Consider the following 26,842-nt stretch of genomic DNA (forward strand, 5'->3'; position numbering starts at 1 on the left):
TTCAGCCCCGGCCCCATATTCCAGTGCCTTCTGCCTCCATCCTCTTCCTTCCGCAGGCGTTTATGGCTCTCACGGTCAAAAAGGTTGCTGATTGTTGCTATAGAGGCACTATTATAGAAACATACCATTCACTTTCCCACTTTTCCATTTTGTAAAATAGCTCTGTGTTACGTAGTACTCAACAAAGAAATTTATTGTATAGTAAAAGAGGTTGCTTTAATTCTTTTTTTTTTTAAACCCTTACCTTCCATCTTAGAATCAATACTTGTGTATTGGTTCCATTGCAGAAGAGTGATATGGGCTAGTCAATGAGAGTTAAGTGACTTGCCCAGGGTCACACAGGTAGGACGTGTCTGAGGCCAGATTTGAACCTAGGACCTCCTGTCTCTAGGCCTGGCTCTCAATCCACTGAGTGATTCAGCTGTCCCCTGTTGCTTTAATTCTGTTGCTTCCTTGTTCCTCAATCTATTCAATTCTCCTACTCTTCCATTCAACTTTGGCTAAATGCAAAAATGGAGATAATCACACTTTTGATCTAGTGATAACAGACATTCTACTTGCATGTTCATATACTCTGAATTTCCTTGATCTGATCTGAATCTTCTATCATTTTATCTTTCCTTAATTTTTTCATCCCTTAATCTTGTTTTCACCATGACCTTCAACTCTTCTTTTCTATACCATCTCCTTTGTACTGCACTGTCATTCTTTTCTCTATCCAGAGCCTTTGGTGTATTGGTTCAACTCTACACTATCCTTCACTCTTGGAAATCAACCCACCCCCACCCCCAAACCCCTTCCTCACAACCATACTGAGGAATCATGGTGTAATCATACTTTGCCAGACTCCAACTCTGGATTACTCCTGCCATTCATTCTCCTCATTTCTATTTGCATTCCATTGAAAAATCATAAAACTGTGCTGGTTGAATTCACCATAAATTTACATTTTTAAAAAATCCTTACCTTCTATCTTAGAATCAATACTATCAATTCCAAAGCAAAAAAGCTATAAGGGCTAAGCAATTGAGGTTAAGTGACTTGTCCAGGATCACAAAGCTAGGATTTATCTGAGGCTGCATTTGAACCAAAGAATTCCCATCCCCAGGTTTGGTTCTCTAACCACTTAGCCACCTACCTGCCTCTATAAATTTCCATTTTATTTAATCTCAATTGAGCTTTCACTCCAAAAAGGCAATTCTGTAATAAATAAAAGGCCTCTGTAATATTCTTTCTCTCACACCCCACTGAGGCTGTTCCTTAATCTTTTCAATTCTTCTCAATCCCCACCACAGCATTTTCATCTCTACCCTTTCAGCTGAAGATGTTTTCTCATACTTCAGGGAGGATTTGGGGGGAAATCCAAGCCATTATCTGAGAGCTCCCTCTTCTTTGCCCTTCCCTCTGTCATCATCTCACAGTACTCATAAATCTCTCCCAATTGTCTTCTTCAGGCCTGCCTCAGATAGATAGGTGGCTCTGCCACAGGTGCATCTACATACACCCTTGAATCTCTTCTAGAAAATTATCCTCACTCTCTTCCCTCTCTCTTATCTTTAGTTTCTTTCTGTCTACTGGGTTTTCTTCCATTCTACTTATAAATATGCCCATGCCTCCTCAACCTTTGAAAAATTCCTTTGCCCACCCTCTTGAGTTATTTCCCTATATCTCTTTTTCCCTTCTTAAGAACTTGAGAAGCTATAGTACTTGAGAACTACTTGAGAAGCTATAGTAGGTGCCTCTACTACCTCTCCTCTTACTTTTGTAAATCCTTATAATCTTGTTTTAAACTGAAACTGCTCTTGGCAAAGTTATCAATGATCTCTTTATTTTTCAAAATAAATTTTTATTAATATTGTGTTTGTATATTGATTAGATTTCCTTCTGTATTTCTTCCCCTTTTCCTTCTTCCCTCCAAGAAACCATTCCATACTCCAAAACAAATTAGAAAAACTGATCAGTATACTCAAAAAATCTGTAGTTCTTACCTCTGGAGACCCTTCACCCCTTAAAAGAAGTGCGGAGAGGCGTCTCTTCATTGGGGCCAATCTTTGTTGTAATTTCGCAACATTCTTTTTCCTTTTTTTTTTTGGCATTAGTTTTTCTTTCCACTTATATTTTAATGGTCATTGTGTAAATTGTCTCCTTAGTTGTATTTATTTCATTTTGTATCTTTTCATCTAAGTTTCCATGCTTCTTCATATTCATCTTAAAGTGTAGTAATATGTTCACATGCAACGGTTTCTCAAGTCTTTTCCCAGTTAGTATGCATATACTTTGTTTCCAGTTCTTTGCCATCAGAAAAAGTGTTGTTATAAATGTCTTGGTGTAAATGGACTCTTCCTTTTTTTTTTAATATATGATCCTTCCTTTTTATCAGTGTGGTAGTTGGGGAAAAATGTCTAGTAATGGAATCTCTGAATCAAAGGGTAAAGTATTTTATCCCTTATTTGAATAATGAACTACCAAAAAAGGGGGAAAAACTCTTAGTCCTGATGGATTTATAGTAGAATTATGTCACATTTTTAAAAAAGAAACTAATATCAATTCTACATATATTCTTTTTTTTTTTTTTAATTTTAAACCCTTAACTTCTGTGTATTGACTTATAGGTGGAAGATTGGTAAGGGTAGGCAATGGGGGGTCAAGTGACTTGCCCAGGGTCACACAGCTGGGAAGTGTCTGAGGCCGGATTTGAACCTAGGACATCCTGTTTCTAGGCCTGGCTCTCAATCCACTGAGCTCCCCAGCTGCCCCTACATATATTCTTAAAAATTTGCAAGACAACCATCTTCCAAACTACATTTATGGAACAAATGTAGTCCTGATATCTAAACCAAACTAAAATAAGCAAAGGAGAACTTATAGGCCATTATCATAAAAATGTTTCGGCAAAATCCCATCAGACTATAGAAACTCATCCAAGAAATTCATTATGATCAAGCTATATCTATATCTAGAATATAAAGATAGTTCTACACTAGTAAAAAATTTGCATAAGTTTATTAAACACAAAACTATCTAAATCAAATTATTATCTCAGTAGATGCAGGAAAATCCTCATTTATATTGAACATTCTTCCAAATTTCACCAGAGATTGCTTTTTAAAACGTAACAGTGATCTCTCAATCATAAAATATGATGACCTTTTCATAAGCTTTGACTTTCTTGACCTGTGTGCATTTAATGTGATTGGTTACTTTCTTCTCCTGGATACTCTGGAGTTTGTTTGTTTTTTTTGAGACAGCTGTCTTGTGATTCCCCTCCAGTAATAGGTATCCCCTAAGGTACTCTGTTCTTTCTCTGCACAATCTTGCTTTGTGTTCCCCTACATTCTCATGGACTCAGTTATAATCTCTAGACAGATGCTTCCTAGATCTGTATATCTAGATGTGGTCTCTTTTCTGAACTCCAGTACCATAAGGCTAACTATCTTTTAGCCATCTGAATGTTCTGTGGCATTTCCAACTCCCCATATCCAAATAGCTCATTTTATTCCCCATTAATCTGTCTCCTCTTCCCAACATTTTTATTTTTACTATTGTGGCTTCCATCTTCCTTCTAATCATCAAGGACCATAATCCTAATGTCATCCTAGACTCCTTAGTCTCACATACTATACATGTCCATTCTATTGTCAAGATTTTATTTCTACCATACCACTACTTATATAGCTGCCTTCTCTTCACTCAGATAGCCCTAATCACTTTTGACGCATGTTATAGTAGTCTTATATTACAGTAGTGATTTGTATTAGTACTTTCTCCTTTCCAGTCTATCCTTTACTTAGCTCCCAAAAGGAATTTTTTAAAAAGTGTACATCTAAATCTGACAACATTCCTCCTTAACTCCCTCCCTGAAATTACCTCCAGTTTCCAATAAAAACTCCTCTCTTTGGCTTTTAAAACTTACTGAACTTACCTCTTCCTGCCTTTCTAGTCTTTCTAGGTTTTTCTCTGTTCCATATATTCAGTAATTTAGACACACTGGCTCATTCTGTTTCTCAAACACAACACTGTATTTCCTATATTTGCCTTCTCTCTGGTTGCTTGCCATACCCAGGAAATCTCTTCCCCCTCTAATATTTGTTTATATAAATCTATGTGTATATGTTTGTGCAGATACTCATACTTACATGTATGCATAGAGTGAGATAGGCAAGCGTCCATCCTGCTTGAGGGAATCATCTTCCAGTTCTTAAATCTATTGAAGTATTAGGGAATATTCTGAATTAAATGTAGTTCTACATATTTCTTGGCTGGAATAAAAATAGTATGTTATGTTAAATTTGCACTTGCCTTTTTATTTTTGTTTAGTAGCCCCATTAATGCTAAGAAAGTGAATACTACCATAAGCAGTGACTCCTACATTGGACTTTGGAGAAACTACCTAATCCTTTGCTGCAGTGCAGCCACGTGTACATCCTCTTCACCATCTGCTGGCTCTATGAGGTGCTCTCCTCCTGAGACTTTGGCATCTACTCCTGACAGTGGTTATGGCATTGATTCTAAAGTAAGTCTCTCCTTAGTTTAAGAAAGCAAACAATAAGGATTATTTTGTATCAGATAAGTAAGTGGATTAAATGATCATTTACTTTCCTCAACATTTTCCAAATTCTTTGTTTTCCTTAGATTGATAAAGATTTGTTTACCTAGAAAACCATAACACTTATATGCGTTTTATTTTCTTCACAATGAAGCCATAGTTATTAAGATCAGTTAATAAGATTTTATTCTTTATAGCAGCACATCTCGTAGTTTTTATTCATTTTTCTAGTTTTAAAAGGTAAGTATAATTTTAAAAGAGAAGAAGAGAGAAACATAGAATCTTATCTCGATGACTGAAATTTTCCCTCATACATATACAAAGATGATACTTAGGTGAAATCCAGGTAAGTGGACAATAGCTTATATCACAAAATTATAGAATCCTGGTGTGAAAAGGGTACACAGAATTTTTTTAGCTTATACATCAACATCTCCAAAAAGAGGCTTTCAATCCAGCCTCCTATGTCATAAAACATTGAAGTAAATCTAGGAGTTGGGTGATTGCAATTTCATTTTTGATATTGATACTTTGCATCTTATCTTGGATCACATGGATGATCTGGTCCTAGTTGGCTAGAATAATAGACTTAGTGCAGAAGGGACTTTGGAGTTCATCTTGTCTGACACCCATTTTACAAATAAAGACACTAAAGCCCAAATAGGTTAAGTGACTTGCCCAAGGCTTCACAGCAAGAACCAAGATTCAAACTTCAGCACTTTGGCTCCAAATTCAGGACTCTTTCCACTACACCATGTTGCTGTATTTCATAAATGATAAAACTAAGACCCTCTGAGATTAAATGAATTTAATTAAGCCATAAGAGGTGTTTTGGACAGAGTCCAAACTGGAAATCAGATCCCCTGTCTTCTTTTCCACTGTTCTCCCCACTATGTCACTTTACCAGCATCCAAAAGACTATATGGAACACTAAATGATGGGAGAGCTAGCCTGGCACAGGGATTAGATCATCCAAGTAGGAGTCAAGAGACCTGAGTTCTAGGCTCAGGTGTGTAATTACCCTGCTGTGTGACTTTGGGCAAATTATTTAACCACCTTGAGTTAAGCCAGTTTTATTGATTTGTTTTTCCAGTGCAGTGTGTATAATGTTTATGTCTGTCTACTCATTATCCCTGATCAAAAAATAGTTTAACATGTTAAATTATTTTTGTTCTTTTTAGTGCTATGAGATTGTAGGTTTACTTTGTCTACTATAAAAACACAGTATTTTTTCCCCCCTAGATTATTGGCATTCCATCCCCTTCTTCCTTGTTTAAGCACATAGTTCCAATGATGCGCTCTGAGAGCATGGAAATAACTGAATCCCTTGTTCTTGGTCTTGGCAGGACCAACCCAGGAGCTTTTAGGTAATTATTATCTTGTCTCTATATTTTCTATATAAGTAAATAATGAATAGAAAAATTGGCTACTTATTTAGAGTTCTAGGAGTAGTGATTTTGATAATGTTTCTTCATCTCTTAAATGTAGTAATTTTTTAAAAAATGAATCTATCATCCTTATTTATTTTTAAGTAAATTGAGCCTTATGATGCATCCTTGTTTTTTGACCTTCTCAAGTATTGTACTGTATTTACAGACTTATCAAAAAGTAGAATGAATTTTAAATAATGTAAGTGCAACAGTTGTGTGTTTTTAATTCTCAAGCATACCATAGACCAGCATCCTTAGTGCTTTAACAATTTTAAAAGCACATTCTTTCATTTTGCTTGAGAAAAATGTTGTCCAAGTCTAAATTTCCCTTCATTTTCTTAAGGATGTCCTTAATTAATCTTATCAACCATACAAGATATCATCTGACAATACATATTTTCCCAACTTTCATGAATAATTTCCATTACCAAACCTCCTCTTGCCCCCTCAGCACTCTAGAAGGTTCTGACTTTGGCCCTGTTTTTCTACACTCTCTCACTTTGGTATCCCATTTCCTTCTCCAAGTATTGTGTGTCTGTGGGGATGATTATAAAATTTTTTTTACATAGATATAGTACTGCATTTCTACATATTGTCTGTATATCCTCCTAGAACTTCAAACTTGCTCTCCCAAACCTGTCCCTCCTCCTAACTTCCTTCTTTTTGTAGCTTATTACCACCATTCTCCTAGTCACCCAGGATTAAAACCTTAAATTCCCTCTTGGTTGATCCCTTTCCCTCACCTTCCACATCCTATCTCTTGCCATGTCCTATTAATTTTACCTTTGAAATATTACTCAAATCTTATCTCTTTCTTTCCACTACAAATGCTCTAGGTCAGGCCTCTCCACACTTCCTCTTGCCCATAGTTTTAGCATATCTTCTTAACTGTTCTTTCTGCTTCCAGTTTCTCTTCTATTCAATCTATCCATTTTACTGCCACCTGTATAATATTTCTAATGTCCAGGGTAGCCATATCCGTTCCCTGCTCAGCAGTCTACAATGATACCTTATGACATCTTGAATAAAGTAGCAACTCTCTGGTTGTGTATCTAGGCTCTCTCACAGCCCTGCTCCACAACCTGCCATGTTACAACATTTTACTCCTTTTTGTGCCCTTTCCTTTCTAGCCAAACTGTCCTTCCATTCTGGCCGGACTGCTCCTGTCTCTGTGTCACTGATCTTACTATCTCTGGTGCCTGGAATAGAATTCCTTATCCCCACTCTCACCCCAAGCTGAGATAACTGCAAACTCTGAAGGTTTTCCCAGTGTCCTCTCAACTAGAAGTGATCTTATCTTCTTTAAATTTCTCATAGCACTTTTTTGGACCTTTCCTTTGCACTCACCATATTATAATTTGTATTATATATTTTGTGTCCGTATCTTCATAAGCATCACAGATATTTGAGTTTGAAAAGATTTTCAACATGATCTACTCCTAATCTCATTTTATAGGTGAAGATAGTGGGGCCCAGGGAGGTTAATTAACTTGCCCAAGGTTACACAGGTTGTAAGTGGCAGAACTGCGTTTCAGACATCTGCCCTCTAATTTCAGATGTAGCATTTCTATCTCTCCTGGAAAAGTATAAAATCCTTGAGGGAGATGATTATGTCTTATTTCATCCTTTTACCATTAACACCTAGCTCAGCACCTTGCAAATGCACCTGATGCTAAATGTTTGTTGAATTTTCAGTAAACTGAATTTTTCTAACAGTCTTCAGCAGGAAAATGTAACTTTAAATGTTTTAAACATTGATAAGTAATCATTTGTTGCCTTATAATGAAATAAGGGTGTATTATATCAGTAAATGTTCCTAAAGAACTATTTTGATTGCTTAGTTTTCAATAAGTTCTTCTGTTGAGTCTCCAGATTTTATGTCCTAGGGTTGTTGCTTTTTTAAAAATTGTTTTCACTTCTTTTATGAGACTGTACTTAGTTAAATACATGTTAATAAAGATTTCCCTTTTAGAAAATTAGAAGTATATGTAGAAATAATAGAATGATATATTGACTGGCCTAATCTGAGTTTCCAACCCAAATGGAATATTAAAAATTGGTAATTGAGACAGTTAATAGGGTTATTTGTTCTAATGTTAAATGAAAGGCCAATGTGTATATATAGATTTTTATGTGGAATTCGATTATATCAGTTTGTTTATTAAAGTAGCAATTTACTATTTTCTTTCCAGAGAACTAATAGAAGAATTGCACCCTATAATTAAAGAAGCACTTGAAAGAAGGCCAGAGGTGAGAAGGGTTGAGTGATTTGGAGCATTGAAATCACAAGTTGTATATTTCTCATTATAGTATTATAAGAACATCATTTGTTTTCTACACTGCCATTTGTGTTTGATGTTGAATATTTGAACTATTATACCATTTAAATAAAAATAAAACCCCTTTCTTGTTATTTCTTTGATTCTATTGAGATGACTTGCCTAAAAGTGACTTGAATCTTGGTCTTCTAACTCTTAAGGCCAGTCAGTGTTCTTCTCACACAAAATAATGGGGGTTTTTTTTTTGAGATTAAAAAAAAATTTAAAAAAAGACAAAGCAAATTTATAATGCTTAATAAGGTGATATCCTTCTCAGCCATTTATGATACTAGTACAATCCTAATGTAAATTTCTGTGACTAAAAAATAATTATCCAGAAAACTAGAGAACAAGGAAAATGTGGGATCCGGAGTATTCTATTTCTACTATTGGTATATGTACTCAAGCTGAACTTCTGGGATGTGTTTAGATTGGAATGCCCTGGTCTTGGGCTGAAATCAGTCCAACTGGTAAAGAGTGATTTACAGTCAATGATAATATACTGACTGACTATTAATGTCTTCCTTAACTAAGCTGGATTCTGTAGTGAATACCTAATCCTATAAATAGTGATCCCTGACCTTAAATGATTCACATTCTAGTTAGGGAGGCAAGATTTAGATAGAGGATTCTGAAGTGCTTACTTGAGTGATACTTTTTAATTTTAGAAATACTTAAATAATTGGGTCTGTACTGAAAAAGAGAGAATAGATCAATGCAGGCTGACATACTTAGAGAAAACTTGATACAAGAGGTAGGATTTTTAAATGGGTCCATCGAAGGGCCTTAGGCTTTACAAAACAGTTTCTTCACAAAAACCTTATAACTAGGTAGAGTGTTCGAGCTGAAATAGACCTTAAAAATGACCGTCTAGGTCAGTGATTCCCAAAGTGGATTGATTAAAGGTGGGATTCCATTGTCTAGGTAGGGTAGCGTGGGAGAAGAGGAAGAAGAAAAGAAGTAGGAGTTGGAGGTAGGAAGGAAGAGGAGGAGGGAAGAAAATTTGAATTTATTAAAAATGCTTGCTATGTGTTAGATGATGTACTAAGTTCTGTGGATATAAGTTGATGCCTCTTTGTATATTATATTAACATCTTTGAGTTAAATTATGAAAACAGGCATAAATGGAGTGCCTGAGCTAAGTTGGGCTGTACACCTAGGATTTAGGCAGTCCAATATGGTTGGTGATATAGGAGAAACACTGCAGGGTGTAGTTGAAAATATTAGTATTGAAAGTATCAAATTGGGAGAGTTAGATGGCTCGCTCAGTGGGTAAAGAGCCAGGCCTGGAGATGAGAGGTGCTGGGTTCAAATTTGACCTTAGATACTTCCTAGCTCTGTGACCCTAGGCAAGTCACTTCACCCCAGATGCCTATTCCTTACAGTTCTTCTGCCTTAGAACCAATGTTTATTATCAATTCCAAAATAGAAAGGTAAAGGTTTAAATAATTTTAAAAAGTACTGAATTAAGGATTAGAAGACTTTGGTTTGAAAGGATTCTGGGCCACAGTTTCTCATGGAAAGTAAGGGGTTTAGACCCTATAAAAGGTTGTAATATTCACTTTTAAAGCTTAAAACAAAAAAACCTCATGCTGTCTCATAATAGTTGTGCTATTTGTACATGTTTTCCTCTGGATTAGTGTAATCTGAATGGCTACTTAAATAAATCTCCCCAACTCTGCTCCCCAGACATCTGTAGCCCCAAAAGGGGGAAACCTGCGAGTGTCTTATCACTCAGGTCTCTTTCAGCTTTACATCCTTTGATACTCTCTAAGAGAAACTGACTTTTAATTTAAGTATCTACAGAGAAGCTGTTGTGGTGTAGTGAATGGAAGTCAGAGCCTCAGAGGCAGGACAACCTGATTTCCAGGTCTGGCATATCCTACCCCGAAGGTTCAGCTAAGAAAAAAATGTAGCTTAAAACTGCACTAAGAGGGCAGCTGGGTAGCTCAGTGGAGTGAGAGCCAGGCCTAGAGACAGGAGGTCCTAGGTTCAAATCTGGCCTCAGACACTTCCCAGCTGTGTGACCCTGGGCAAGTCACTTGACCCCCATTGCCCACCCTTACCACTCTTCCACCTATGAGAAAATATACCGAAGTACAAGGGTTTAAAAAAAAAAACAAAACTGCACTAAGGCTTTGGGGATATGTTGTATTATATTTCGGCCCTAATTATCATAGGTAAATGATGAATACAAAGATGAATATAGTCCTTATCATCATGGAGCCAAGAGTCTGATATGTACAGTGATAATTCAGAGCACTGGAGTATATTTTATAAATAGATCCTTTTTTTTTTTTTTTTTTTTTTTTAGCAAATCATCAAATTTGTGGGAAATTATCTGCCTGATTTTGGGGAGAAAGGCACTCATTTTAAGAGATTCTATTCATTCTCCTCTATTTTCTGGGGTTGCTAATATATACTAACTGCTAGAATTTTTAATTCCATGTCTCCTGATTCTAATTGAGATAACTCTCTCTTCCATATCTGAACATATTTGTTGTGAAGCAGTTTCTTAATCAGTTATGGAGGTCACTTATTAGGTACTGTTGAATTTCTTGAGAACTTTTAAAGAACATTTTTCAAATTTGTACCTTTGTGACTTCTTTTTTTCAATATTTAGAGCACAAAATCTTCTGAGGGAAGATACCAGGCCATTCTCAGATAATATATTCTCCCTACAGTTACTTTCTTATCCTTTGAGAGCTGGAGTGGGGAAACTCTTTATTATAAAATCAATTATGAAATCATCATTATTGATCAAATATCCAAATATCTGTTGGTCATATTGAACAGTGAAAGAGAAGAAATATTTTAAACATCATAGCTATAATGTACTTTCTTCCCCTTAGAGAACATTCTCCAGTTGCTGTTACTCCAAATCAAATACTGTTGTATTCTCAGCTTAAACCAGAAAGTCTCACTAAGGCTTAGCTCCTATTATTCTTAGCTATATTTTAACTAGTGTTTGCCTGGCAGCTGGAAGTTTCAGGCTTTGAAGTGTTAAGTCTGAATAAATTAAGCACTACAACTTTTATTCTCTATTATTACAGTGACCCAAAAGTGGTCTTAGTGCAGTTTTAAGCTGTAATAGCTTAAAACATGGAATTAAACTCCAGGAAATAGATAAGAAATTAACAGAATCTTTAAAAATGGGTGCCTTTCTCCCAAAAATGAGTCAGAGACCTTATTTCAAATTAATTATTTGATAAAATAAATGAAATATTTATAAAATACACTCCTACACTCTTTGCATTATATTCATCTGTTGTACATGTTAGCCTATCCTATTAGAATGTTGGCTCCTATTATAGCAAGGAATCTTTTCACCTTTGAATCCTGCATATAGTTCACTTATTTGTACTTATTAAATGTTTGAGTTTTTTTTTTTAACTAGACCTGTGATTCCATTGTTACTGGGTGTTCCCAGTGAGCAAAACTCCCAAGTTTTAAATTTAGTTTTAAGTTTTATTAATTTAAATTTGTTATTATTATACTGAAATTAACTAAAATTAATACTAATTTAAAATTTTTCCATTTAAAAGAAATGCCTTTCTCCTAAAAATGTACCAAAGCAAATAACACTTGTTATTTGCTTCATATTTTTAGAGAACTAGCTACTAGAGCACTAAGAGTTTAATTCCTAGAGTCACATGTGCCAGAAGTTGATCTGGAAGTCAAGTTGTCCTGCCTCGGAGGCCCCAACTTCCATTCCTGACAGTGCACAGCCTCTCCATTATACTTGAATTAAAACTTTAGAACCTTGAAACTACACTAAGACTTTTGGGGCATCCTGTATTCTGCTTGGTCCTTTAATTGTCATAAGTAACTGGTTATTCACATCATTAGCAGCAAAACCTCTCTCTCTTAGCTTACTTCCGTCTACTACAATTTTTAGATAAGAACCCGCCAGAAGTTTTGGGACTTCTTGGAATCCCCTTGAGTTGGGGTTCTTACTCTTTTCCTTTGATTTCTGTGAAACTTAGGACTTCCTTATGGATTCTCTTCCATTTAGCTCAGTTTTCTCCACTTTCTTTAGCTACTGCTTAACAAACTTAAAAACAGATCTAGAACTGGAAGTAACCTTCAAGAGCATCTAGCACAACCTCATGTCCCCATTTTACAGATGGTTAAAAAGGCTCAAAGGTGACCTGCTCAAGGTAATATCATATGTGGCAGAGCCAGATTTGAACCCAAATCCTATACCCCTTTCTACCGTACCATGCTGCCTTCTTAGATCTAGAATCTTACTTTCTTCACAGAAGTTATCATAACATACTGATTCAATGTAGTTGTTCACCTTCTGCTCATTGACAGTATTGTACCTGGCAGAATCCTTAAAATGTTTTGTATAAATGAGATATTTCGGGTGATATGAATCAATAGTCAATAGCACTGTGACAGCCAGGTGGCTCGGTGCATAGAGACCCAGACCTGGAGAAGGGACGACCTGGATTCAAATCTGGCCTCAGACCCTTCCTAGCTCTGTGACCCTGAGCAAGTCACTTAACCCCAATTACCCAGCCCTTACTGCTCTTCTACCTTGGAACGTCTACTTAGTATAAATTCTAAGACAGAAGGTAAGGGTATCAAAAAAACAGCCAATAGCACTGCAGTTCAGAAAACGCTTTGTATCCTTTGAAGTTCCATAAAGAAAGCAAGATAGCACTGAATACATTTTAATGTGTCTTCTATATTGCCTTTAACATGGAACAGAATATGAAACGGCGCAGGCGTCGAGATATTTTGAGAGTGCAGCTGGTACGGATATTTGAACTGCTGGCGGATGCTGGTGTCATTAGCCACAGGTTAGTATCGGAGTTGTTTCACTGGGGGCAATAATGTTGAAATACTTTTGAGTATCATTTATCTCTCTCTTGAAATGCAGAGATAAAAAAGTTCTTGAGGAAGGTCAATCTCCATTACTTCTATAAGATAGTATTTCCATTCTAGTCAGATTATGTGGAAGCTACATGCCTCACAAAATTACAGTATAATGGCACAAGGAGGAACCATGAAAGCCACTGATAATCTAATCTGTCCCTGACCTGGAACTTCCTTTGAACGTGTTGGACAAATGGCCAATCATCCAGGCTTTGGCCAAAGACTTTCAGGGAGAGGGAAACTGTGGTCTGTTGAGGCTTTTTTGAGAAACTCTTTGTGAGTAGGTTTTTTCTCTTATCAAGACTAAATGTGTCTCCCTGATATTTGTGTTCAATGCTTTCTATTCTGTCTTCAGTGCGAGGCAAAACAAGTCTAATTCTTATTCTTCTGTTTTATGAACCTCAAGATTCTTAGAATCTTTGCTTTTCTTGTTTGGCATTACAGCCATACTTATTTAGGAAGTAGTGAGGCAGTGTGCTGTAGAAGAAAGAGTACTTGCCCTTAGTTTAGACAGCCAGTGTTAAAATCCTGCACACTACATGTGTGTGACATGGGCAAGTCACTCATGCTGCCTGACCTCTGCATTCTCCTCTTTGAAATGGGCCCTGAGGTCTCTTGTAGCTCTAAATCTATAAGCCTGTGGTCCTCCTAGAATAAGTTTTAGTAAAATAGTAATATGAAAGTCATAGTAATTCACCACACTGACCATAAGAGGATGGGAGAAGTGGGACAAACAATCCACCTGGCATAAGTGCATGTTTTTGTTTTTGTTTTTTGAGCAACTTTATAATTTTGGTAAAAAAAAAGCCTAATCATCATGGTCATGTAAAATTATACAGGATTCTACATTACAGGCTCTCAGTATATAAATGTAAGTTTTTATTCAACATCACCCTTGGCATTTCCCTCCTTTGATTTGTCTCTCCTTATGAATTCATTACACTTGTTATCTGACCCTTTCATTTAGCACTTACTCACAGTGCTTTGTAATGGCATTCCTTTAGTCTCATTATTTTATTCTGCAATTAGTATCTACTATGTGCAAAGTTCTAAAATGAATATAAAGCCTAAAATATCCTGACATTTTGGAATTTACCATCTAGCATTGTGCAGTTTTTCATGTATGTATATATTATCTCTTTGACTATAGATTGTCGTTTCTTTTAGCATTAATATATAATTTCTTTCACCTCTTTGTTTCATTAAGCCACTGCAGTATTCCAAGCAGATATTCCAGAAAGACTTTTCTTGGGGCAGCTAAGTGGCTCAATAGATAGTCAGGTCTTGGGTCAGGAGGTCTTTGGTTCAAATCTGGCCTCAGATACTTCCTAGCTATGTAACCCTGAGCAAGTCACTTAACCCCAATTGCCTAGCCCATATTGTTCTTCTGCCTTGAAACCAATACTTAATATTGATTCAAAGACAGAAAAGTAAAAGGCAGAGAGAGAGAGAGAAAAGGAAAAAAAGAAAATTTATCTTATTAGATCTGTAATGCAAGGTGGCTAACAGAAACTTTTTTGCTTCTGTAATGTCTAACAGTCACAAAAAGTCAGTTAAACATCTTAGACTCTTCAGAAAGTCAGAACTTAAAGCTATAAATAGAGGTGAAGTTCCAACTGACGGGGCTTTTGCCTTCTGGCTTTCGCTGTGGCTGGAGATTTTTGCTTTGGCCTTTCAGCTTGCCTTGGCTTCGGCCTTGGCCTGTGCTTATTTTGCCTTGGGGAAATTTGGACCTATCTCATTTCTCTGGACCTCTCCCTGATCTCCCATCTCCATCCCTCCCCTTCCTTGACTTTCCTTTGGGTCCTGGGTGGAAGGGAGGGCTTCGGTGATTAAATATTGTGGGTTTAGTTTCTATAGGCTAGTAGAGTATCCTCAAATAAGTTACCCCTCGTTTTAATGATTTGCTAGAGACTTTTACTTAAAAGGCAGTCAAGTATTCCTGACTGGGAGAGCCAGACTCTCTCTGTCTAAACCTCTCCACAAACCATCCCCTACCCTTACCCCTCTCCCTAGCAGCAATTAGAAAACCCTGAACCCCCTCCCCTTCTGACTGACCCTGGTATTAATAATTCCCTTGTTACCTATTCAAACCCTCTGGAGAATCATTGTGTCAAAAATTAAGACAAGGGCTCAAGGGGAAGGAATCATTTTTCTTTTATTTCTTGAAAGAACTGGGGGCATCCATCTTGGCAGGAAGTACTTACCTGGGACTTCCTTCAGCCATCAGTTTGACTGGCAGGGAGGGGCCCCCTCGACTCCTCCCTCAAGAGACTTTGAAACTAACGAGAGAAACCCTCCAGCCAAACCTAAATATTTCTTACTGGCCCTAGTTTCCTCCTGGTATCCTCTGTCTCAAGCTTCTGAGAATAAACCTGTTTGAACTGCCCTCTCGTACATACCCCATTTCCTTTATCTCCTAAATACCTTACCATACCTTCATTCTTCCTCCAATCATCTTATAATCACCTATACCCCCATTATCCTTCCTTACACCCAAATTGCGTTTCGTTGACCCACTCAGATTACCTTATTTACTTTTTTTTTAATAACACATCATATGTGGTGATCAGTGGTTTCTATCTTCACAAATGTGGTAACCTTAAAAACATAGCTTAAATTATTATTTAGTCTTCTCCCCTTCCTAGCCTTATTATTTATTCTTTAATTCCTTTATTCACTTTCATCTCCTTCCTGAATGCCTTAAATTAGGTCAGAGAAGCTAGTACTACTATATAGAAGTCAAGATAATCAAATTAATGATTTTAGAACTAAAAAAGACCTTCAACATCAGTATATGTGGCAAGACTTGGGTTCAGCCTCCATCTCTGCCTGGATGTTGAACTAGGTGACTTCTGAGATCCCTTCTAATTCTATGGTCCTGTAAGTTATAAATCAACCTACACCTATTTATTAAGAGCTGACTGTAGAACAGGCATTGTAATAGGAACAACAGTTACAATCCTTGCTTTCAAGGAACTTACGTTCTAACAGAAGAGACAAGGATATACATCTATGCGGAATAAATTCAAAGTAGTTGCGTACAAATAATTTGAGAGGGATGTTATTAACAGTTGTAAAGGGTCAGGAATGATTTCATGAAGAATACAGTTTTTCAACTCCATCTTAACAAAAGAAAATGATTCTCTGAGTGGGGAATTAAAGGAGACATATTCTAGGCTTGTTGGATAAATGGTGCCAAGGCAAGGGGATGAGAGATGAAGGGATGCTTTTGAAGAAAAGAAAAAAGTCCAGTTTGTCTGGGTTGCTGAGTGCAGAAAGGGAAGAAATAAAGTGTGAGGCTGAAAAGATAGGTTGGAGTAAGGTTGTGAAGGACTTTAAAACTGAAAAAAGTCCATGTATTTATTCTAGAGGCAATAGGAAGCCACTGAAGTACATTGTGCAGGAAAACTACATGGTCAGATCTACACTTAAAGGGAAATCACTTTGGCAGCAGTGTGGAGAAAGAACTGAAGTAGGAAATAATTTGAATTACGTCAATTGGGAATCTGTGCTAATGTTCTCTCCAGGCCAGATGTGCTATTGTACTGGATGTTAAATATCTTAGTTTGCAATCTTTGTGGGTTTCATATCATATTCCCCTCACATTTTTCTGAACACTTTTATATAAAATGCATTCTCTTTGTCAGTTTTGCATTCAATTTTAATTTTTACCCAGATGAGCAGATATTATGTCTTTCTTAAGAGTCTTCTTTTGCAGATCATGTCTCCTTGTTCATCTTTGGAGAGAGTACCTAACTAAATCCATGGGAGCATAGATTCATATAAGTATATAACATAGGCTTGGTGTGAGTTTTAACAAAGAAGTCTTGTCAATAAGAGCACATCAATAATTGCTGATGTGCCACTGCATCAGTACCATTTTAGAAATTGGTTAGGTGATGGCATTAGCCCCATACAATTTCATTCCCATCCTGAAACGGCTATCATGACATTATTTGGACTGTTGATAATGTTATATTGTAGCTACACTTTGTCTCTGTGAGTTCCAGGTTCATTTGTGCCCATATGAAACAAAACAATTAATGAAGAATGTCTGTCATCCAGACTATAACTTTGAATGGGCAGCCCAATAGGTTAATCCTCATGAGCAAAGAGGAGGACACAGAATTGCAAGAGGAAGAGGGTGATAAATTATTTTTGAAAGATTGACTAGTACTTCCAATAGCTTTCAGATGTTCCCTGATGTTCAAACCTCTGTTGTTAGCAACTATATTGTTTTATTGATTATATATGGTTGTTCATCATGAAGCACCACCATCTCCGAAGCATCAAAATTACAGGTGATATAGGAACATTGGAGACGTAAATGTATGTCAGATGTAGGTAGATTGTGGCGTGTATTATTAATAATATCTTGTGTCTAAGAAGTTTTGTAAGATAAAGATCATACTGGAAAGGTATGATTAGGTGCATGTAATGAAAGAGAGATAAACAGACATTGTAACTGCTGCATTGATGGGAGAATGTAAAAATACTTAGAAGGCAGCCTCTAGCCCGAGTCCTTCTGTGTAGGATTAATGGGAAGGGCAAGAGTAACATAAAATGAATGGTCAAGCCAATTGGTGTTTTTACAGAAGATTCGTATATCATTGAGCATATAGTTCCATTGAAAAAATGAACTACAGCTTTTTACAGGATATTTTTCTGAAAAGAGCTTTGTATTTAAACTATTGAAGATAACATACTACTAGTGTTTAGACTTACTAAAAAATTTATTTATCAAGCATCTTCATCACGTAAATAATTAACTAAATGTAAGATCATTAAATCATAAACATAAAGCATACTTGTTCTATAAAACACCTGGGGAGTATTAATGTACACTTTAGGGTCTTTTTTAAAAAGCAGTTTCCTACTCTACCAAGGTATAAGTATGGCAAAAACAGTATTGTTAAGAATTACATGATAATTAAAGCCTCACATAATAATAAAAGTAATGCAAATCAAGTTGGATTAAGACACAAAATTTTTCAAAAATTAAAGATTAGGTTTATTTTTTTAAAACTTATTTTAATATAACAAGAATTTTAGGATCCTTACTACTATCAAGCACAAAGCTTTTCAAAAACAGTATCTCTGAGGAAAGATAATAAAATGTATTTACGATTAACATAAATGCAGACCATAGCGGTAAAACAAATTATAAGAGACAGGAAAGAAGACTTTAGGAAATTATATTATAAGTTTTTGTTTCCTTTAAAAAGGGTTGTAAAATTAGAGTATGAATACTTTGTTGTCCTGCTTTAAGAATGTAAAGTTCTACTTTCACAATTTTTATAACAACTTCTAAGAGAAAAATTTGTTTCTAGCTGTGCTTTTAAACATAATGTTGTGATACCACCATATTTAGATAATAAAAACTCCACTAAAATAAAAATGAATCATTTCCTAATGTTATAACATTACATGTTCATAAAATATACTTGTTCAATATAGGACCACATATCCTAACCGACAACTTATTCCCATGATAAAACACTAGATGTATTTAAATCTTAACACATTGGCAATCCTAGTAACATAGGAACTTTACCAAGTTGAATAAATACACTTCTGATTTTGGTTCTTAGATGACTTTTAGAAACTTTGTCATTTTTTTTTACTTTATATTTCCTTAATACTTTTCCTTTTTTATTTTCAGTGCAAGTGGTGGCCTTGATAATGAAACACATTCCCTCAATAACACTTTGCTGGAGTATGTAGATCTAACTAGGCAACTTCTAGAAGCAGAAAATGAAAAGGACTCTGATACACTGAAGGATATACGATGCCATTTTAGTGCCTTAGTGGCGAATATCATTCAGAATGTTCCAGGTATCATTTTCAGTATTTATAGCATTAATTGAATATCCATGGTATCTTCTTTCCCTGCTCTAATGAGATTGTGACTTAAAGTGATCAGACATAAATATTGGGAAATTATGTCAGAGAAGCACAGGTGGCAAGAATTTATAGTCATTGAATTGGTACCTCTTCATTTTCTATCAAAATAAAGACTTAGAAATAAATCTAAAGACAAGCAATAGTAGAGGCTTATGGTAAACTTGTTCTAGATATATTGGGCAGCAGAAAGGAGTGTATAAAAATGATGTTAGTAAAGAAGAGTTAGGAAACACTTTATTTTGGGAAAGGAGTCTGGGGGAAAAGTAAACTGCTGGTATCAATAATGAGTAACAATCATGAAAAAATAAGAAGTAGCAAATCTGACATCTAACTTTCTGTAAAATACAGATGCAGTGATATAATGAGGATATAATTATAAAGATACATAACTTGTAGCTTTTCAAATAATAATTATAAAGCCATATTAGTATTTGTAACATACTGTTTGGGGGCACATTACAAATACAAACTTAATTTTAAAATAAAATGAATTAATGAATTTTTCTGACTTATTTATAATTAAATTTATACCTGGGCATGAACTTTAATACAAAAAATGATTATCAACTTTTTCAAGACAAGGATGCTATTGCTTTACCTACAGACTTTATTACCCACACATATTCTCTTTCCCACATAGGTTTAATGAACTTTAATATCTGAAATTCAAATAGTAAACTTTGGGCACAATACAGATACAGAAGAAAATAATTATTTTAAGAGACTTGGTACTTATAGCTTTTCTGACAGTACTTCAAAGCATAAAGTTCTTATATTACCTACATATTTTTTTTCATTATCACACATATAAAAATTCTTTGGTAATTTTAACATTCCTGTGTAAATGTGGAATGGAGATAGAAATATAAGTAAGGAATGAAAGAGATCTGAGAATTCTAACTTGAGTCAGAAACATCTGAGTTTTCAAGTCCCTCCTACATTTACTGACTTTATGATTGGGCAAGTCACTTAACCTTTTAATGCCCAAGGTAGCTCAGTAAAACTTTTAAGTTCCCAAAAAGTACTAAACTGCATTAGTAAAAAGACTTTTTTCATCAGAAGCTACACCAGTGAAATAATAGAAAACTGCCTTTGCCTTCCACCTTTGAGTCTTTGTTTTTCTTTTTTTAAATTTAGACACATACATATCCATATACACAAATGGATACATATATACATGTATGGGATTCATATAGTAAATATATAATTCATGTAGAATAACTATATAACTTCCATGAGAAATTTAGAATTTATTGTGATACCAGTTGAAGTCCTCACCTAGAGATTCCATTTTGATAAGGCAGAATATAGAATCATTGTTTTTTTAGAGCTGGTCCAGCTCTCTCTCTTTTTTTTTTTTTTTTTTTTTTTTTTTTTTTTTTGAATCTGGAAACTGAGGCCTCTCAGGGTAAAGTGGTTTTTACTCAGAGTATAGCATTGGTTAATACTATACTTGGAACTACATCCTAGACTACTGACTCTCATGCAGTTTTCACATACATCACATCACCAACATGAATGGAATTTCTCCTTTAATGGTTGTCATGTGTCATATAACTGCAACTTGCTATAGTCATTCTCTCCTTCTTACTTGGCACACATGAAATAGATGGGAAATGGAATATATTTTTCCTGAAAGCATTGCATGTTGAAGGTTTCCTTGATTAAAATGATTATAAATTCAAAATCGTATTTTAGTTAAATATTTCATTATTTTGATTATGTAGGCAAATGCTTTTAAAGGATGGTAAGGTAAAACTCAAATACTTCTGTTCTGCTTTTCTTTATAGTTCACCAGAGAAGAAGTGTTTTTCCCCAACAGAGTCTTCGTCACAGTCTCTTCATGTTGTTCAGTCATTGGGCTGGTCCTTTTAGCATCATGTTTACTCCCTTGGACAGATACAGTGATAGGAACATGCAGATTAATAGACATCAGTACTGTGCATTAAAGGTATTTACCTAGAACCCCACTTTGCTATAACATTTTGTCTGGTGTTCAGTTGCCTCCATGACTGCACTACAGCTTTACCTTAGACCTTTTTTTATTTCTCCCCTTCACATATTCCCTTACTACTCTTATCCATACATTTCCTACTGCTCATAACTTTGGGTATGATATTCCTGCCACCTGGAATGACCACTGCTCCTTCCACTTCACCCCAAAGTTCTCCCTGTTGGATTTGTACCCATTCATCACAAGCTAGTACAAAAGCATCTCCTTTATCAAGCCTGTTCCATTTAATCAGAATTTCTGAATCTTCATAGCATTTTATTTAGACTGCTTATTATATTGTATTTTTCATTCAGGAATGATTTGATGTTCCCTGTGTCTAGACTTCCAATTATTTCCTCAGAAAAAAGTATTTATGATCAGTCAGAGATTTCTGTGTATCCTGAGAGCCTTTGGTATTTGTTTCTTATTTATAAAACATATTTTGCAACTTTTTTTCTTTTCTATCCTTTTTACATTTTCATTAATGTCATGATGTACAAAAGATTTGATTTTTAAATATTTTCAGATTTTATAAACTGTATCACTGATTTGGTGGCATGTCATTTACTTTTTCTAAATAAAAGATATGTCTTATGTGTTATATCTATATTTTATTGAGGTTAATAAGCACAAAAATTTCAGATTAACTCAGTTAATATCTCAACAGTATTATTTATTCAAATACATATTTAATGTTATCATTTGAAGGCTATGTCTGCTGTTCTGTGTTGCGGCCCTGTTGCAGATAATGTAGGACTTTCTTCAGATGGCTACTTATACAAATGGCTGGATAATATTTTAGATTCTCTGGACAAAAAGGTGTGTCTTTTTAATACTTCATATTATATACCTGTTAAGTAATTTAGAATTCTAGGGTGAACCAATTAATCTAAGTCCTATTTACTTAATGATTTAAATTCTTTTTAATTTTAATTTATACATACCGAAAGAGAATATCATATGAAATTAGTCCAGTAGAACCTTAGATTCTAATTTTTTAAATGATATTTATTAGTTTATGGTGTTTCCTCTTCCCCTTTCTTATGAAAATGAATTTCATAATTCTTTTTTATCATCCTAAAAATAGTTTTTAAGAGTTGAGTATTCAAATCCTACCCACTTCTCACTTCCCCTTGTCATTCCTGGCCTTCTTGCTACCTTTCACGTACTGTCTTCAGTTTTAAGGAGGAACTAGATAAGGAGTTCCCTTCTAAATTATTTTATCTCTGATTGCTGCTATAATTGTCCTGAAGTGTTTATGTATAAAGTGCTATATAGAGGCAAAGTACAGCTTAAAGTAAAAATTTACTCCCCTATTTTCATTTGATCTTAATACCGTCAGAGAAGTTTTATAGAAGGTTTTACAATTATGAGATTGGTTTGTGAATCCCAAGCCAATCTCTTCAAGTAACCTCACTGTCAGGTATCCCCTTTCAGTGGTTACCTGTAGGCCTAATTGGGAGGAGGTGGGAGGAATTATACAAGTAATGATACAATAAATATGTGCCTTATATTACTTTAGTGAAAACATTTCTAAAAATCAAAGATTAATTTTTTACATTATCCCCTGGTGTTTTTATTTGTTTTTTAGGTTCATCAGTTGGGCTGCGAGGCAGTTACATTATTATTGGAGCTCAACCCTGACCAGAGCAATCTGATGTATTGGGCTGTAGATCGATGTTACACAGGTTCCAAGAGAGTAGCAGCTGGCTGCTTTAAAGCTATAGCTAATGTGTTCCAAAACAGGTGCTTTATCATTTTACTTAGACACTTTATTTTATTAAGATAATATTCTGCTTCTGAATAAGCTGTTTTCATTTTTTTGTCAGGAGCACTATGCATATTAATAGTAAAGTATTCCTATTTGCTTTACAATATAAGTTTCTTTACAAATTCTGACCCAGATAGCATGTGCTTAGTGAAATTCCATTGTATCAGAGAACACACAGGAGCAGAAAACATACTGACATTAGCTCTGTCTTTGGAAATATATTCTAAACCATGCAGTAGATAATTTAAAAAAAAAACAAACCTTACCTTCTATCTTCTAATCAATACTAAGTATTGATTTCAAGAGTAGTAAGGGCTAGGCAATTGGGGTTAAATGACTTGCTCAGGGTCTCACAGTCTCTAAACCTAGCTCTCAATCCACTGACCCACCTAGCTGCCCCCATGTAGTAGATCATTAATGCCTCTTGTGGAATAGCCAAATATAAAGGTATTTACCAAATATGTGAAATTTGTCCCTAGGGACTACCAGTGTGACACAGTGACTCTCCTAAACCTGATATTGTTTAAAGCCGCTGATTCTTCGAGGAGTATCTATGAAGTTGCTATGCAATTATTACAGGTCAGTAAACAATACTTATTTAAGCCCTTGCTTTGTTTCTGACAGGCCAAAATGGTTATTTTGCTTCTTGTAACATACATCATTGGTGTTCAGTTATATTTTTTATTATATGATGAAGAGAAATATCTTTTAATCAACAGTGATGGTGGACAAAGGATAGTATGGATCATTGAAATAAAAAATTATGTAACCAGTTCAATTGGCTGTATAGAATTCACATTTCTAATTTCTAATGATATACACAAAGTCACTTTTGAAAATTAGGAACTTTATAAAATCTCTTTGCTTCTAAAATTTTATTTAGTGTGTCATATTACAATATCCTAAATTACCTCAAGAGTGGCGAAGTATTCTTGAGTGAAGAGGAAAGAAGTTAATTGTTTCATAGTAATCTCTTTATAAATTATATTTCTCAAATGAATATGAAGTATTTTAATAAAACTAAAGTTTTTCTTAATGAGGGAGCATTTATATTTACTTCCAAATAGTTTTTGGCAATATAGGATGAGGTGACAAGCTCTTAGTTAATACTCTCATTTTGAAGACCATCATTTATTTCCAGGTAACACAAAAGAGAAAAGATGCTCAAAGAACATTATTTTTCATACCATATTCTTTTTACTAAAAATGGAAATAGCCACTCTTGTCGAGTTTCTTTTAAGTATGACTTCTTCATATCAATATTAATATTAATATTAGTACAGAGGAAGCAACTAGGTAGCACAGTAGATAGACCACTAGGCCTAGAGGCAGGAAGACTAGGTTCAAATCTGAGCTCCTTTGGCAAGTCACTTAAACTCTGCTTGCCTTGGTTTGCCCATCTATAAAATGGTATCTGGCACATAGTAAGTGATAGAAATTATCCTTCCTTTTTTGAAAAGGAAAAAGTGATAAGTTTCAAGAGCAACTATATATCAAGCATCTGCATACATTTTAAGACTTGGCACTAAACTATACTGTTGATTGGCATTTAATACAAAATTTCATAGAGAAAGCCATGGATTTTCTAAAGCAGTATTTAACATACAAAATTCTTGGAAGACTGTTTATTGTACATTCTGAACTAGTTTCTTGGTAGATAATCCTATAAGCAGACATTCATTTTAACTAAGAATTAAAAGACAACTCAGTTTTACCTTGAATTGTTATAATTATAATCCTGTAGATTCTGGAACCGAAGATGTTTCGCTATGCTCACAAATTGGAGGTTCAGAGAACTGATGGAGTACTCAGTCAGCTATCTCCTCTGCCACACCTGTATTCTGTATCATATTATCAATTATCAGAGGAATTAGCAAGGACTTATCCTGAACTAACCCTTGCTATCTTTTCAGGTATGAAAATTTAACTGGTTAAGACATGACTTCTCATATTGAATCTCTGCTTTGAACAAATTTTCAGAAATATGTTTGAATCTAGATGGAATTTAAGTAAAGAAATACTATTTTAGCATATCATTGAAGAGAAAGTACACTCTAATGATTGCTATCTTAAAAGGATCCCTGTCACTAAATCCTTCTAAGGCTTTAAATTTTGTCCCTTCTTTTCCCCCCTACCCAAAAAACAATACTTTTCTTGCTGACCCAATGATATTTTCATGGCATTATTTGCAACTTTGTATTGAAAGAGTTTATTTTATTTTATTTTTATTTTTTATTTTAAACCCTTAACTTCTGTGTATTGACTCATAAGTGGAAGAGTGGTAAGGGTGGGCAATGTGGGTCAAGTGACTTGCCCGGGATCACACAGCTGGGAAGTGTCTGAGGCCGGATTTGAACCTAGGACCTCCCATTTCTAGGCCTGGCTCTCCATCCACTGAGCTCTACCCAGCTGCCCCCTATTGAAAGAGTTTATTATACTGCTAGCTCTTATGTGTTGTATTTCCCTGTATTTTTTACTAATTGCTGTTTTGACAGGAAAACATAGACCCCACCCATAGATCATAGCTTCATAGAATTGGAAAGGACCTTAAGAGATAATCATGCAGATATTCCTCCAGAATATCTCTTTGCTTATCCTGTATGTTTCATTTGGAATGCTTGTAGCCACCAGTGTGAATTGGTTAGCTGTCAGGTTTGGTTGCTTCAAGGGAGTATTTCTCCTCTAGGCTTTCATCATAGTTGTTGCTTTAATATGTTTTGGCAGAAAACTAGAGTGTATCTAGGAAAGTTATGAGGGAAAGAATCTGGGAGTGTAGGTTGTGGCCCTATGGTGGAGGACCCATTTAATCTCTTTCCTTTTACTCTCCAAACACTGAAGGCAATCTAAAAAACCTAGAAATCATTACTTGGCTGCCCATTGATGAATTACCTTTATTGTCACCAAATAATCTCTTAAAGGTTTTCCATTAAAGGTGATGTGTATCCTAGTTAAACCACCAAAATCCAATCATTGAACTTTTATGATGTCACAAAGTTAGTTGCATGTGATCTATGTTGAAGTAACTTTAATTAGCATCCTAGGAGAAAGTTATACCAACCTTTATTCTGTAGAATGGGAAAATTAAGCCTCAAGAAGAAATTTAAACAAAAGTCAGAATATCAAGCCTTTACCACATAGTACTCACCTAGTCGAATTCATATGCCTATGCTTAATTGTTTTAAATTTGAAAACTTGTTTAATAATTTAAATAGTTTATAATGTTATTTTATTCAAAGATCTTATTTTTTTTTACTTTAAGAAATAGTCTTATATTTATACAGTTATAGTATTTTACAGTTGGATGGAACTTCTCTCCAGCCTCCAAGCCAGTATAAGAATTTTGTTTTAATTGCATCCCTGACAAATAATCTTCTGGCTTTCGCACCTGTGATGGGAAGCATGAGGATCTTTTTCCTATTCTGCAATTGAGTTTCTTCTTTAAGCACTGAAAAAATATCTCAGGCATAATGCAAGAATATGACTTTATTTTTAATTATTAATTTTTTTCTTCTAATCACTCAACTTAAATGAATATAAAAAGGTGAGATGATCACTTTAAATGCCTATAATTTTGCAAATACAAGTAGGTTCAATTTCTCTTAGAATGAATTATTAAAATTACGATAGTACCCAAAGCACTAAGAACCATCATGTTTGTAAGCATGCTTTATCTCCTTTTGACTTGTTTTTATTTACAGAGATAAGTCAGAGAATTCAAACAGCTCATCCAGCTGGAAGACAAGTAATGTTGCACTATTTGTTACCATGGATGAACAATATAGAGCTGGTGGATTTAAAACCTTTGCCAACCGTAAGGAGAAATGATGAAGACGAAGATGAAGCTTTAAAAGATCGAGAACTCATGGTGAATAGCAGGCGTTGGTTACGAGGAGAAGGTTGGGGGTCACCACAGGCTACAGCAATGGTTTTGAACAATTTAATGTACATGACAGCAAAGGTAACCTGGATTTTGTATCTCTGTAATTACTATAA

At 35.1% G+C, this 26,842-nt stretch overlaps 1 protein-coding gene across 1 annotated transcript in view; it reads left to right on the forward strand.

The window, feature by feature from the left end:
• The window catches only part of FRYL (FRY like transcription coactivator), a 163,030-nt gene that overhangs the window by 69,710 nt on the left and 66,478 nt on the right, over nucleotides 1-26,842 (forward strand). The window contains exons 21-31 of the mRNA XM_044680887.1: nucleotides 4,318-4,513; nucleotides 5,789-5,913; nucleotides 8,169-8,226; nucleotides 13,011-13,102; nucleotides 18,844-19,016; nucleotides 20,876-21,036; nucleotides 21,787-21,897; nucleotides 22,670-22,824; nucleotides 23,329-23,428; nucleotides 24,594-24,762; nucleotides 26,548-26,807. Of these exons, the coding sequence (XP_044536822.1) occupies nucleotides 4,318-4,513; nucleotides 5,789-5,913; nucleotides 8,169-8,226; nucleotides 13,011-13,102; nucleotides 18,844-19,016; nucleotides 20,876-21,036; nucleotides 21,787-21,897; nucleotides 22,670-22,824; nucleotides 23,329-23,428; nucleotides 24,594-24,762; nucleotides 26,548-26,807 (1,600 nt within the window). The remainder of the gene's footprint in view (nucleotides 1-4,317; nucleotides 4,514-5,788; nucleotides 5,914-8,168; nucleotides 8,227-13,010; nucleotides 13,103-18,843; nucleotides 19,017-20,875; nucleotides 21,037-21,786; nucleotides 21,898-22,669; nucleotides 22,825-23,328; nucleotides 23,429-24,593; nucleotides 24,763-26,547; nucleotides 26,808-26,842) is intronic.

The sequence above is a fragment of the Gracilinanus agilis genome, chromosome 6 (assembly GCF_016433145.1).
Source record: "Gracilinanus agilis isolate LMUSP501 chromosome 6, AgileGrace, whole genome shotgun sequence".
In the NCBI taxonomy this organism is placed as follows: Eukaryota; Metazoa; Chordata; class Mammalia; order Didelphimorphia; family Didelphidae; genus Gracilinanus; species Gracilinanus agilis.